Source organism: Gopherus flavomarginatus, chromosome 7 (genome assembly GCF_025201925.1).
Source record: "Gopherus flavomarginatus isolate rGopFla2 chromosome 7, rGopFla2.mat.asm, whole genome shotgun sequence".
Classification (NCBI taxonomy): Eukaryota; Metazoa; Chordata; order Testudines; family Testudinidae; genus Gopherus; species Gopherus flavomarginatus.
The window spans coordinates 5,057,938-5,072,991 of record NC_066623.1 but is presented as its reverse complement, the minus strand read 5'-3'; the positions used below and the strand labels follow the sequence as shown (position 1 = coordinate 5,072,991).

The following is a 15,054-nucleotide window of genomic DNA, read 5'->3' as shown; positions in this document are numbered from 1 at the left end:
AAACAGTCCTCTGAACTGCTCTGAACCCCCATGTAGCTACTCAAAGCAGGGAAAGGATTAGGAGCAGTCTCAGAGCCAGGCTGCAATGTGCAGATCTTTGTCCTCTTGTTGTGTGCACACGAGCTAGCAAAACCCAACACCACCGTTCAGAAGAGGCGAGGAGGACAGCTGTGTAATGGTTTCAGGTACTCCAAGAGTTAAGTGGACAATGAAGTTAATTTTAACACACCCTTTGGCAAGTTTCACTTGGTTTCACTATCAGCTCACTCAGTCATAAGGCCCCAGCCCATTCCCTGCTTTATATTATCCAACACGACAATCTGGTTGCATGCTGTCTTCTGTACCAGTTTCCTCCCCTCTGCGCACACAGCTCTGCCAATGCACCTTGCATTAGACTTGCATTCCTCCTGGAGTTTCTCTCCAACAGGGATGCCCAATGGTCCCCAGTTAGAGAAGGTGCCCCTCACTTCTGAGCCCACAGAAGCCTAGTGTTTTCATTACAGCAAATAACACAGAGTGCACTAGGAAGGCTGACTCATGAACCGGTGGAAACAGACTCTGTTATCGATATCAACCCGGTGGTAACAGACTCTGTTATCGATATCAAAGGAACCAACCACACATTGTTATCCGTGTCCTGCGCGCTTTATTGTGCGTCACTCGTTTAGATTTGCCTGTGCTTTGGCATGCAAAATTTAGCAGCAAGATGTGAGCAAAAGATCTGCCCCTGCTCGGTGTTTATCCGTCACTGCAAAAGCCCTTTGGTGACTCACCGTATGCAGAGGGAGCACTCCAGATCAGACACGCTCAGTAGGTCCCTAAGCTCTAGCTCGTGGTGATGGTTAGATTTTGCTGCTGCTGTGTCTGCTGCTGTTTCCTCCCCAATACCTAGGAGCAGAAGGAGCAGAGGAATGAGTGATGCCCTCTGAGAAGCGCTTGGGGGTTTTCATAGATTTAAGGACAGAAGGAACCTCTATGATCACCTCATCTGCCCTCCGGCAGCAGACAGCCACAGGGTTTCAGCCGGGTGGATTTCAAATAGAACATTTTAGCAGGCAGCATGGCGTGGATCTCAAGTCTAGTGAAGCAAGTGTAAAACCAGGAGCAATAAACTCTGCCCTGCCAGTGAGTCACTGCATGGCCTGAGTGAGTCATTTCTTCCCTCTAGGTCTGTTTGCCCATTTGGAGAATGAAACTAATCCTCCTCCCCCACGGGTGGTGTGAGGTGTAAGTCGTTACTACCCGGACAATGCTCTGAAGAGGAAAAGCCAAAGGGCTAGGTCACGTTATCTAATTGCGTGTACATATTGCAGCAGCCATCATGCCAAATGCTGAGGCTAAGTTCATACTTTGGAAAAACATTTTCCCCCAGTGTGTCTGGGACGGGAAGCGTTTCTCCTTCCGGAACAGAGGCCTGATCCAAAGCCCCTGGAAGACATCGGGAATATTTCCACAGACTTCGCTGGGCTTCTGGTTTGAGAGCAAAGTAGCTGCACTTGTCTGTCTATGCGGAAGACACACTGTGACTGGAGCCGGCGTGAACAGCTGCCATTCTAAGTGAAGCATGCACGGGGAAATCACCCTGCTAAATGCTGGGTGTGTGGGAGCGCAACCACATGCACTAGGAGACAGGAATTCACAGTACAAATGGGATGGGATGGAATTCACAACCACATGATGCTGTACATCCAAATACAACTCCAACCTGAATCCAAATACCAGCCAGTCCCCCCCAGCCTATAAGACCAGGTGGTGGGGGTAGACACTGTCCAGTTCAGGTCATGGCTTGCTCCTCTATACTTACTATGAGGAGGGGATTGCAGCATGTGGCTTTACAGTGGAGTTTGGCCACATACATACAGTCAGAAGTCTCTGGAGTAGACTCCTCTCCACGGCTTGATGAGGGGACACACTCTAGAGGAGACTGACAAAGCCTCATTAAGAAATGTTGGGTTTCGACAACCACTGAGACTCTTCCATTCTCTGTGAATATCAAGCCCCATCCACCGTGGGTCCCAGCACCCATAGAAAGGCTGCAAACTTGCCCTGCAATGGAGGATGGGATGACACACACACTCACAGCATTTAGATGGGCTTTCAGGTGTCTGCAAGGCCACCTACCTAATGATCTCCCCTCTTGCCTCTCTGCCGGAGTCCCTGAGTCTTTCCATCTCCTCGGCCACCAGGCAGGCTCCAGGGGACTTCGAGGCTCCAACTGGTTAAGTTCAGACAAAGCTTCCCCCTTCCCATCCTCCATCTCTTTCTCTGGATCCTAGTTCACAAAAAAATAGAAAGTCAAGCCTGATATCCCTGCCTCCGGTGCATTCCCCATAGACACGTCTGCGCTACTGAGTCACAAGGGGAAGGATTTTCCACACATGCTGGGGATGGGAGCTCCAAGGGTAGGACTTTACACACACACACACACACACACACACACACACACACACCAAATGAGAAACATACACACACACACACTACAGAGGAGAACAGAGATGCTGTCCCCTTGCTATCCAACCTGGGCACCTGCCCTGCACGCAGAGGATGGCCAGTGTTGTGTTCAAAACATGGGCCAACTCTCTCCAAGCTCTGCCCACCCCTTGGGTGTGTTTGAACCCACATTCCCGCATCTCCTCATCCCTCCTCAACTGGCAGGGTCTCTCAGAGAGGGTAAAGTAACACTAGGAGCTGGCCTGGATTTTTCCTCACGTAAAGCTTTTCATCAAAAAATCCCAAGCCTCTTTTTTTCCCTCAAAGAATAAAACTTGGGGAGAGGGAATTGCTGACACGACCCAAATTTGCTGTCACAGCTTTTGTTGCCTGAAATCAGTTTGGAAATATTTTGCTTACCAAAAACACGGCCGGGGGGCCAGGAGGGGAGGGGGAATATATGGAAAATGGGGGAGTTCTCATCCCTGCCCAATCCCTTCACGAGATGGGGGTATCGCTTTCCCTGTGTCCCACCCGCACTGTTCACCACTTTGCGGTGCTGAGTCTTTGCTAGCGGCAACTCCACAGTCTTTCTTTCACCCCTCCCAATCCCAGTGAAAGACACTGTGCACAGGACAGCACTCTTGGTTACACACACACACCCCTCTATGTGACTATCTTTACCTGATCTTTGCTCCTGCACGCATAACCATAGCAGGCCCAACAGGCCCCCTCACCTGCCCATACTCTCCTCCGGAAGAGGGACTTAGAAGAGGGCCTGCTCCTTCCTTTCCTGAGCTGGAGCTTTTAAAGTCCAGGCTGGCTGCACTCAGTAGCTCCACGCCCGTGCCTGGCAGTGGGGAGTCATCCTGTGTGAGGATCTGGAGGCAGAGGAGTCACGTTACATTTTTGGGGCAGGGGAAGCAAACTGTAAGGTGCAATGTGGCTTCTAGATCAGGGTGGAAGAATCTAAGTCCTCAACACCCTCTACTTCCCCAGCCCCAGCCCGATGTAGTCTAGAAGCTAGGCAGGACCAAACTCCAGCCATGCTTGATGGCTACAGTCAGGGTAGAGATGAAAATCCAAGCCCAATTTCTCTTCTTCAAAGCCTCTGGGCAGAATCCTGGTTTCCTGCTGCACTGACCCACCAGTTCTACCCATTGCAACATGAATGCCCGGGCAGTGCAGTGAGCTGAGAAGAAAGGGTGGGAGAAGACAGCCAATATGGCAGTGGTGATTAACAGCTGTGGGGATTTTGCCAACAGAACTGATACAACACGGGCAGGCACAGTGCAAACTGCCCCATCCACAACAATGTTCCTCACCCCGGACTCGGACAGAGGAAACATCTCTGTGCCCACAGAGGCTGCCAGGGTAGCAATCGGTGCTGAAGGTCATGGTGATTTCTGTAATGGGAGGGACGCCGGCCAAACAGGATCTGCACTGAGATCCTCCACACGCCGGGCTGGCTAGACTGCTCTTTCTTAACCAGCCCGGGTGCAGTGTCTCAGCTAAGCACTGCCAAGGCAAGAGACTTGGAGATGCAGCTCGAGAGGCAGTTTTCTGGACAGGAAAACTGCAAGGCTTTTGCCTGGGGAATGTGCGGGGGAGGGAAGGAAGCCTGTTCAGAGTTGCCCTCAGGAACAGGCTAGTTCTCACTCCCATGTTGGCAGGGTTAGCAACTCAGCGGAGCAAGCTGCCCAGTCTCCGGGAGGAAAGGAACGTCTCGTGGCTTTATTTTACAGCCTAATTCAAGGGCACTGAAATCCATGCCCAGATTTCTACCTCCAGGGGCAATGGACAGGGTTAACGCGGAGCCTGGCTCTTGGCTGAAAGGCCCCGGGGCACATTCACCTTTTCCACCTCGTGCTGAGCAGCAGGGAAACTGGGATTCAGCGTAAGGCAGTGGTGGAACTGCAGCAAGGCTTCGGACTTCTCTCCCAACTCCAGCAGCACCTTCCCTTTCCTGAAATAGCCCTGCAGAGGAGCAAAGCAAATAGGACAGAGCCATCTGGATTAGTCACCAGCTGGTTGCTTTCTTTTAAAGGGAACCTCATGCCCCTGAGAGGCACTAGCTTGGCAGCCCTAGAAACTCAAGTCCTCATTGTATCAGCTCATCAGGCAGCTCTAATGCAAGTTTTCCCACCAACTCAGACCTTGCGGAACCCCTAAAAAAAACCCAAATGGCCACCGAGGCTCCCCTCTAAGAAGCCCCATGAGTTGAACTATGAATCCCATGAATGTCCTAGAGAGCCGCGTGTGGTGAAATGTGAACTCTGTACTGCCGCTGCTTCCGAGAATCACAGAAATTAGAAATGGAAAAGACAAGAAGGCGGCTAGTCCTGCTGGGCAGTACAGAATGTTTTTAACACACTGCCAAAAAGGGTATTGCGTGATGTGGGTGGTTTTCTATAGGATAGCAACCTACTACTGCTGCCGGCTCATAACTTTATTCCTTAAGCTTATGTGCTAGTGTTTGTTCTGTGGTGCTAAAGGATCCAGTTTCGAATCCTGTAGACGAACAGTTACACCTTCAGTCAGGTTTTCTCATAATTCACTTCTTGATCTATTTACCCTGCTCCCCACGCTTACCCTTCCTGTGCTTTATCAGCAGACGCGCCAACAAAGGAAACAGATGTCCATAAAGGCTGCTTAAGGCACGGAAGGGGTTTTTATTCCAAAATGCAACATAGCAAAAGCAAATCAAATTAAACTGTATGCTGAGAAGTTGGAAAATCCTTAGCAAAGCAGCAGTAAGTCTTCCCAGTTTCCCATTCCTTCCACTAAGGAACAGACTGCTCTGATATAACTCTAAGATCCAGCCTTTGCTGCCCATCTACACACCTGAAACTGTCATGCAGGCTCTCCTCCTCCTGCCTCTCAGTATCGCACTATCCTTCTCGCTGGCCCTGACAAATGCAACCTTGCCCTGTTCAGCTCTATTCAGAATGCTACTGCAAAGAACATTTTCCTTCTGGCCCATCCCTTTGACCGCCTCACCCCTCTTTGCATCCTTCCACTGGCTCCCGTCCTCCGTCGCACCAAACATAAGCTGCCTGGCTTCACTTTTAAGGCCCTTCATGTCTAGCCCCACCTGACCCGTTCTCTCTCGTTCAGTACTGAAACGTCGACTCCTGCCTCCATCCGGCCCATGATGCCAGCCTGCATCACCCGCCTGTGAAATTTTCAAACAAGCACCTCCATGCTTTCTCTCGTGCTGCCCCTCGTGCTTGGGAGAAGCTCCCCAGGCAGATCCACAAACCCACTTATAGTCCCTCCTTCAAACTCACCTCTTCCAAGATGCCTACAAAAAAACCTTGACAATGGTTAGGCCCCTGGTATGCTCAGACCATTGCCTGTCATCCTGACCAATGTCACCTCATTTCCTTGTACTCCCCGATCTGTATCTATCCATCTGGTGTCTCTTGACTTATACTTGGATTGTAAGCTCTCTGGGGCAGGGACCATCTCTGTGTTCTGCATTTGTAGAGAACCGAACACAACGAGGTCCAAGCCTGTGACTGGAGGTCCGAGGGGCTACAGTAACCCAAATAAATAATCGTGATACTGCAAACCCCCCCGCCTGCAGCCCAAAGCTGTGTCCCCGCTAGCCCACTCCATGATCCATGCACCAGTCCAGCAGGAATCATCATCTCCCTTCCACTCTGCTGGAAACTTTGCCTTCATTACCTGAGTTCTATGCAAGCAATGAGTTTGCTTGAATGAAGATTGCCATTGACAGGATGCCAGACACTTCTGGAGTCTTTCACTTTAGGATTGTTTTTTTTAACCCAACAGAGTTATCTAGGTGCACTGGGCTTAATGAGATATGACAGATGGCCCGATTAGCATCATGGAGTGTTTACATTCAGTAATTGCAACTTGCCACTTAATTTGGTTAGTGTGTTTCCAAGCAAGACACACCCAATGACAGTACAGACAGCAAGCGCGTGAGTTCAGAATTAGCAATGGACCATGATCCTGGCTTGGTAACCAGCTGCACCAGGGCTGCTGGCAAGGTGGTGGCATTGGCATTCAAAGGCTGGATCCTCTGTATAATGAGCACATTTTCCCATCCACTCTCGGGATCTAAAACTCTTGCCACCCTTTGAAAGCTGTCCCTTTCCCAGCCATTCCCCAGGGACACAGGGAACAGCCACCATGTAAGTTTTCCAAACTATAGGCCAAGGGAGGCTAGGAGAAACCCCTTAGTAGCTGCTGCATTTCCCCTGCACTGCCGGGACCTGGCTCCAAATTGAGCTGAGCTGAGGGTAAGATATTTACATTTGGGGGAAATTAGGCAGTTTTGGATTCCGAAGAGAATTTGTGACACCGAAGAGAAAAAAAGTCTCATCTGTCTGTATAATTTGTATTAGTGCCACCATTAAAGACACAGCGCCGGACAGTGTCTCCAGCCAAGCAGTATTCAGTGCAGGAAAGGAGGGGACAAAGACACCTTTGTGCTCAGTCCCTGGTGTAAATTAGAGCAATCTCAAGGCTGTTGTAATTCACACTCTGCTGCCCACAGCCCTCAAACCTCCAGTTCACTCCAGCCAGGCTCTCATATTTCCTTGATGTGCCTCTGGTACACTGGGGGCTGCAAGGGAAGCCGGCACAGAGCCAGCCATGCCTGGTCTTCCCCTGGGGACCCAGGTATGCTGAGAGTATTCCCTCATGGGGAGATCTGGCTGCCTTTGTGTAGCCGGAAAAGTATGAAGGTGCCACAACGCCACAGGGAATCCAGCACACACTGTGCAAACATACACAGAGAAACTAGCTCTCTCTAAAACCTGGGCAAGTGAGCTCAGAAAAATCAAACAGCATTAACATTTGTCACTGTCATATTATCCAAAGTGCAATGCTACTCCCCTGCTCCCAGATGCTGAACGAGGGCCAAAGAAAATGAGGTCAGCTCCACCCGTGGTGAACAGGAGCCTGTGTCATAAAGAAAACATGGGCCCACAGTCTGGCATAATCAGCCAGCTCAGTTTAAGCGCGCAGGCTGGAGACCGAGCTGCCTTTCCCCTTCAAGGTCTGGCCTGAAATCTCTAGCAGGGCACTGGAGGCGGGAGGGAACCAGGTATCCAGCTCCTTTTATAATGGGCTTGTCTAGCAAATGCCCAGTTGTACCTGGCCTGTGGAGGGAATGCCAAGAAGAAAGCACTTAGTGAGCCGCAGGCAATCTCACCATAGAGAAAACAACTCTGTTTTGCTCAGCAGCATACAAGGGAACAACAGCTGTGCCAGAATTAACAAAAAATGGCCTGGTCCCCATATGCCTTTACAACACTAACTATATAAGGGATGAACTTCCTGCCAAAAGCACCTTGGAAAACGCCATCTGATTTCCCAGCAGAAGGGAGGGGAAGGGTTCCCATCTCTGAGCGTTCGTCCTCAAAGGCAGCACCACGACCATGCTGCCTCACTGCATGATGACAGAGTCATCGCATCGTGACAGAGCATTGCGATGCACAAAACAAATCGCATGCGCTTGGTGGTCTAGCAAGTTAAAGCCTGATCCAATGCCCATTAGAGTCAGTGGAAAGAGTCTCAGTTTTTATAACAGGCATTGGATCAGGCCCTAAGACTCATGGGATGCTGACCTGCCCACGAATGTCAGGAAGAGTGACAAAAAGGCAAAGCACCCTGGAGCTGGAGGGAGGAAGAGACTTCATGGAGAAAACCCTCCAAAACTGAAACAGCTGAAATCTGAGTGGGTTCCGAGTCCCAGAGCCAAATCCTGGGGCACCAGCAGATAAGTTGCTAGGTGCACCCTGCTCACTCCTGGCGTGGCTTATGTTTGATAACAGATTCAAATTTTGCTCTTAAATATTTGTAGGGCCCCCCCCCATCTCCTTTGAACAGCTCTAAATCTCTCCAGGGAGGTAGGAGGGTTCGCAGAAGTGTGGCAAAACAAGATCAGGGAGATTCCCAGGGCCAAATGAAGCCCTCTGGGAGAACGGGGAGGAAGAGCCTGCCAGCATTTAGAGTTCTAACAATCTAGGAACAAAATCCCCATCCCTGTGAGCAGATGGCTGCAGTCCCACAGCTCAAGCACAACATTTCGCATCACGTTTCATTTCAAGGAGCCCTTGTAGCCCACAGCATGTGCCCCGTCCACCTTCTTGTAGCAGAACCAACCCACCAGCCACGCACTGACTCACCTCGCACTCTTCTGGCTCACTCCGGCACACTACCTCCAAATCCTCCAGCGCCTCTGAATACTGCTGCAGGGCCACATACGCCTCCGACCGGCACAGCCTCAGCGAAACATCATCAGGAGCTGCACACAGAAGGCCTCAGTGTCATTAATACAAGGTCTACACTCAATATCTCCAATACACAGCAAATTCTGACCTAGTGCAAACAGGTGCAAGTCATGTGGAAATCTGCCTCATAGAATCATAGAATATCTCCTGGACAAATTCAGCTGGGGAGGAGGATTACATCAGAAAACAGGTGTTGGGCTAAAGTAGTGTAACTTGCACTGACTCGGCATTGGATGGACAAGGCAAAATAAGCACAGATTGCACATCAAGAGTGTGCAGAAGAAGGTGTAGAAGGAAAGCCAGCTAACAGGATAAAACAGTTGTGACAATTGTTCTGCACACTCATTGTACGCCAAATCAGTGAGACTTGCACTATTTTATCACATACCCTCGCATTTGCATTTTGATCAGCTTATGCCATGATTTTGTCATCACTAAATTCACACTGTTGGCACTAATTATTTTTCGTTAATGACAATTTCAGGCCAGGATGCAGATGGGACCGTAAGGCAATGAATATGCAGGTTAGTGCTCTCACAATGGAATATCCAAATCAGGCACATGACTAAGAGATCTTATCCAGCTAACTACGTGATCTAGTCTGACACTAGTCATAGATGTCAATATTTTATAACAGGGACTGGTAATGCAAAAGCAGGCTTGGATTAAACTAGAGTTGGTCAACAAAGCTAAAGACTCTATAATTCCAAATCTTAACTCATGACAACTCTAAAATTTTCAAAGCTGATTTCATTCTGCTGGGTTTCAAAATGGGCCCGGTTTTCCACCTTTGATCCCCAGACATTTGCAAGGAATTATTTTATCTACATTACTGTATTCACGTGTTTTGGAAATGTCTCAAAATTATTTTTTTTTCAATTTTGAAATAGACACTTTTCATTTAGGGTGTGCTTCTGATTTTTGTAGAAGCCTGCTGTGTGGGGAATTGGTCTGATACAAACTGGTACAATCATCAAGAGAAAACAAACTGAAAACTTACAAATGAAAAATGAAAATGGTACAGAAAACATGAAGAAAACTTGTTTTTCAACTGAACATTTTTAACCGGTTCTACTTAAAACCACTAGGGGTATCTCAGGTTAACTATCCACCCTTATAATAATGAATCATGTTTATTATGGTAGTGCCTAAGAACCAGCAAAGAATGGGGCCCCACTGTGCCAGGTGCTGTATGAGACAATATCCGTCCCGAAAAGCGTCTGATTGAAATAGATGAGCCAGACACGGGCTATGGGGAAAGGACAGAATGACAAGTAGCAGAATCAGTTACAAATCAGAGACAGGGAATCAGAGCTTCCATTTCATCTAGTCCCTTTCCTTGATAATGCTGAACTGCTCCCTACTTTTTAATCTCAGGTGCTCGGTGGAATAAGGCTGAATCACAGCCAGCATCCCTTCAGAGACTATTCAACAATCTAAAATAACCTAAGGATTCCCCTCTCCTGCCCCAAATATCCAGCCGTAAATTTCCCTTCATTCCAATTTATTCTGATGTACTCAATCTCTTAGCAAGACCTCAGCTGAGTGGAATCTGACAATGCATATTGGAGCTGCCTTTCAAAAACAGAACCTATTGATTCGAAGGTGGGGGTTGGGGGAGCTGTTCTCCAGACATCCAGAACCACAGTCTTTTGGGACAGAGCTGTGCTTCTGTGGCTGGAGAAAGAATAAAAATAGTCCCTGTGGTGTGCTGTTGCCATAGAAGGCCCAGGGGCGTCTGCTGTGAGTCACTGAGCGATGCTGCTATGCGACATTACAAAACAACATTTCAGCTGAGGACCCATAGGCTGCAGTGACACAAGACAGCCTCTCAGTCCGGCTGGCCAAGTGTTTGCCATCTCCGTGTCAAGGAAGATGGATGGAGGAGGAATATGGAACAAAGAGAGGGAATCCGTATCCCTGCTTGGCTCTGTGTTTTCAAGTAGAAATGTAGACTGAGATTCCCGAAAGCCACCTACGGGAGAGAGGAATTCAATTCTCATTGACCGATTAATAGCAGTTGTGCACCTTTGAAGTTCCCCGCTTTAGTACCAACACAAGGTGCCATAGTGGCAGTTCTATGGAGCTCTGCTAGCTCCTGGACAGACAGCACTGCAGAACATTTCCTTACACTGGGCCTCCCACTGACCTGGCGGGATCAGCTCTAAGCTTTGCCTTTCTTCCAGTACTTCCATTGTGGGCGCTAGGGGTATTGCTGGTGTCATATGGCAACTTGTTCACTGACCCCCCCCAATTCTAATTTCATCGAGGTCACTGAACAAGCACAAGATGATATTGCTTTCAGACCCTACTGGGCTAGGTTGGATTTCAGCTGATGACTTCTAACTAAAAGTCTTCCTGGGACAACCTGTCATACCGTACATTAATTTGCAGAGGGGGCCACCTATCTCCCAGTATGCTGGTAATTTTCCTGGCCAAGCAGTCTGTCTATGAATACTTTCTCTCTTTCAGTCTCTCCTCATGAGACTGTTACAGGACTGCTGACGGGCACAAGCTTAATCAATGAGAAAGCCTGGCTGTGAACCTCAGCCCATCTCTGCAATCCACAGCTGGCGACATTAGAGAGAGAAAATTCTCCTGCACTAACTACACTGCTGGCTCTCTGGCACTCCCAGGAAGGCTCATCTCCCCAGCCACTCCACAGTCTAACTTCGGAAAGTGTGGAAAGGCCGGCTGGATAACATCGCCTCTGTGTCTGTGCTGGGGAAGCCATCACCCTGCATGGGGTTTACTCAGATGGGTTTCGTTTGGGCTGCACTGGTGTGTTAAAGTGAGCGACTGACAGCAGCAACCCAAAACCAAGCTATAACAAGGACAGGCACAGTGCCATCCTTCTGAATGAACATAAACACAGTGGCCAGGCATCCACCTCTGGAAATTCATTTGCGGACTAAGAATAGTCTTGAGAAAAGAAGACCGGGGAGCGGGGGAACTGATGACAGTCTTCAAACGTGTGAAGGGCTGTTCTAACAAAGACGGTGATCAATTGTTCTCCATGTCCACAGAAGGCAGGATAAGAAGCAATGTTAATCTGCAGGTTCAGGTTAGGTATTAGGAAAACTTTCCAACTATAAAGGTAGTTAAGTTCTGGAATAGGCATCCAAGAGAGGTTATGAAATTCCCATCACAGCAAGTTTTTAAGAATAGGTTAGACGAGGGATGAGTCTGGGTTTATTTGGCCCTGCCTTAGCACAGGAGGCTGGACTTGACTTCTCAAGGTCCCCTCCAGTCCTACATTTCGATGATTCTATGATTTTATGACTAAGGGGGGCAAAAATCTGCTGCTTGATGTAAGTGTTAAACACCAATGCGGCCCTAAGAAAACTCAGCCAAGGACTGCTCTGTAGCCAAAGGGAAAAAGGGCCTTGGGCTAAAATTAAGCAACAAACTAGAAACGCTTTCCAAGTACTTATAGTTATTTAACTACAGATAGGAGATTCTAGCAAACCCGCTCTGAAGAAGGCATGCTGCTGAAATGTTAGCAGTGCTCTCTCCTCCATAATAAAACAATCGTAAGTGCTTTGAACATATGCTCTGGTGTGTTGCTCTATGTAAGCCTGAGGGTGTTCAGGGTGTGCAGCAGCTTTGGGCTTGGTTTGCTACGGAAGTTTCCCACACATGGAACACTGCCAGTGCACCTGAATCCTCTGCCGTTCCAGACCTGGGCTTTGATGCAGTTCTGCCAATGAGCTGCAGTCCAAGCAGGCAGACAGCTGTGACTATGATGGCCAACGAGACTATTTATTCATGCAAACATACCTGTCTTTACTGTAACCTTGCCCATATCCCCATATGTCTCTTTATCCACCTGTTGTGTCTTGTCATAATCCTGGCGAACGAGCTCTCTGGAGCAGCAGTTGTCTTTCCTTTACTTATCTACATGGTGCCTCACACAGTGGAGCTCCTATCTCTTACTGGGTCTCCTCTCCCTGGTATTACTGCTATCTATATAATAGCAGTAGCTGCAGCCCCTTCTCCCAATGCTAGTCTTTGAGCCAGGACTGCCAACCAAACTGAGCTGTGCAATGCGTTTTGTTAAGCGGAGAAATGGAATTCATGGTGAAATCACAACTCATTTTTCATCTGGGGGCCTGAGCCGAGCTCAGAATCCAGAGGGGAAGAGCTAGGGTGTCACTACTTTGCACTACGTCACCTGTCCCCTTCAAGCGTGTGTAAAGACAGAATGCCATGGCCATTCGTAGTCACAGGTTTAATGATCTCTACGGATCAGGTTTATTTGCCACATGAACTTGAGCTTGTGGGGGAAAGTAAGATACTTCATCTCAAGTTCAAGATCTGGCTAGGTGTTCTTTTTGTGACTGCTCTGTGTTTCAAGTCTGTAGCTGTTGCCTAATGGTATTTCGTTATCTTGATTGCCACTGAAAGTTAAGGAGAGGTCCATTATTCTCACTGATACACGTTCATTGGCAGAAGTGATATTAGGCAACTGATGGATTGACAAAGCACTGCCTTTGGTTAACTGCAAAGTGCTTTTGCATTTCCCTTGAAAATAACACAATGTTTTAAAACTTTGTTTATAGACAGGCAGTATCCATAACCAAGATGGGAAGTTCTTCTGGGCAGGGATTGAGTATTTCTACGTGTTTGTGCAGTGCCCAGCACCAGGAGACTGGTGCAACGGCAATCCAAATGTCATAAGAATAAAGACAAGTTGGGGAGATGGTGAGCTTAGAACCAAAAACCTTTGGAGCACACAAATAGCGTAACAAGGATTTGGAACACTGAACATTTTTTTCAGTATTTCTTTTACAGAAATCCCATGATGTAAAATAAAACAGTAATGAAAATGTTAATAAACACACATGTATTTGCTTCAAGACTGTTGACCAAGCAATCATGATGCTGAAAAGTGATGCATGTCTTATGTTAATATGTTGGATAAAAGGATCTGCTCAGGACACAATGAGGATTTATTAGTCATCAGCAAATCAGTTACATTCCCAAGCTCTGATCCTGCCAGCAAATTTCCCTTGGAGGTCAATCCTGAAACAAGACTGCAGGATCCAGCCCTGGCCCCCAAAGTCCTGGGAGAGTAGAGAATTAGTCAAACTCTGGCTAAGAGTCTTTGCCAGGGCTGCATTCTTCCAAGAGGCAGAGGTGGCTCAGACAGGTGTAACTGTGGGTGGATACACTGTGACAGTCTCATAACCCTGCTGACCATTTTCCATCTTCGTCGCCCTTTTCCACATGGCCAGCTTTGCTGGTCACGGGACAGCGCCACTGTTGCTGAAGCAAAGACCTTCCTCAGGGGCTGACACATCACTGGATGTGAGCACTCTGTGTCACTGAACGTCTAACTTCTAAAACAGCTGTTCCCCTCTCATCCTCTCAGAAACTCACCGTTCCTCCTGCAAATAATGGCTCGAATTCTGCTGCCACTTACACACCTGAAACCCTTCGGATTAGTGGCTGACAGCAGAATTTGCCCCAGCAACTGTACCCCTCAACCTGCTAAAGAAGGTGGTCATGAAGGAAGAGCAATGCTGCTCACATGCATGGAGAGAAACTATATATGTGCAGGTGAACAACTTAAATCGTGCCCAGGACTTGCACAAGAAAATATCAGCAACTGCATGAAAAGGAGAGGGCTGTTACTTGGAGCTGTGGTACAGATGATAATCAAAGTGCCTTTTAAAAGTCCTGGGGGGTGGGGTTTGGAGGAAATCATCTGTGCAAGCGGGTGCAAAAGAGGCGGGGTTGAACTGCCTCCCTTAGTGACCCTGTGAAGTCAGGGCTTCATTCCCCGGCTGTGACGGTGGGGTTCCCCCCTGTCTCCGCGAACAAAGCGGCTCTTTATTAAGAGGAAGCTAATAAGGAGAGAGACGGTGCAGCCCCCGAAGCAGTCGTGCCTGGCGAGAAGTTACATAACCAGGAGCTGGTGGGGGGCTGCTTTGCGTGGGTGGGTGCGTGGATCCAAACACTGACCAGCCTCCCACCCCCACCCCCGAGACCCTGCCACGCTTACCCAGCTCGAGCCCCTTCTGGGCTGCCCTCAGCGCGGCCCTGTAGTCCCGGCTCCGGAGCAGCTCTTGCGCGTGGCTTTGCAGCCGGGCCAGCCGGGGCTCCCGGGCCAGGCACTTCTCCAGCAGGCCGCCCAGCAGGACGTTGCAGCGCACGGCTCTCGAGCCCAGGAGCCTCAGTTTCCCCCGGCACACGAGGCAGCGGGAGGGCAGCGGCTCGCCCAGGCAGCGCTTGCAGAAGGAGTGGCCGCAGGAGACGGTCACCGGCTCCCGCAGGACAAACCGACACGAGGGGCAGAGGAAAACGTCCATCGCTCGGGCCCCAGCCCGCGGGCGGGCGGGCGAGGGGGGAT

General features: G+C 49.1%; 1 protein-coding gene across 3 annotated transcripts in view; it reads right to left on the bottom strand.

Annotated features, from left to right (window-relative positions):
• LOC127055021 (LON peptidase N-terminal domain and RING finger protein 1-like) overlaps positions 1–15,054 on the bottom strand; it is a 30,726-nt gene extending 15,672 nt beyond the window's left edge. The window contains exons 1-6 of one of the 3 annotated variants that reach the window (XM_050961550.1): positions 14,707–15,053; positions 8,595–8,713; positions 4,285–4,407; positions 3,168–3,311; positions 2,122–2,272; positions 774–888 (exon numbers count right to left, since the gene is read on the bottom strand). In XM_050961550.1, coding sequence (XP_050817507.1) covers positions 774–888; positions 2,122–2,272; positions 3,168–3,311; positions 4,285–4,407; positions 8,595–8,713; positions 14,707–15,013 — 959 coding nt within the window. In that variant the 5' untranslated portion in view covers positions 15,014–15,053. Of the gene's footprint in view, positions 1–773; positions 889–2,121; positions 2,273–3,167; positions 3,312–4,284; positions 4,408–8,594; positions 8,714–14,706 lie in introns of all 3 variants that reach the window. The other 2 variants (XM_050961551.1, XM_050961552.1) reach the window with 2 other exon arrangements.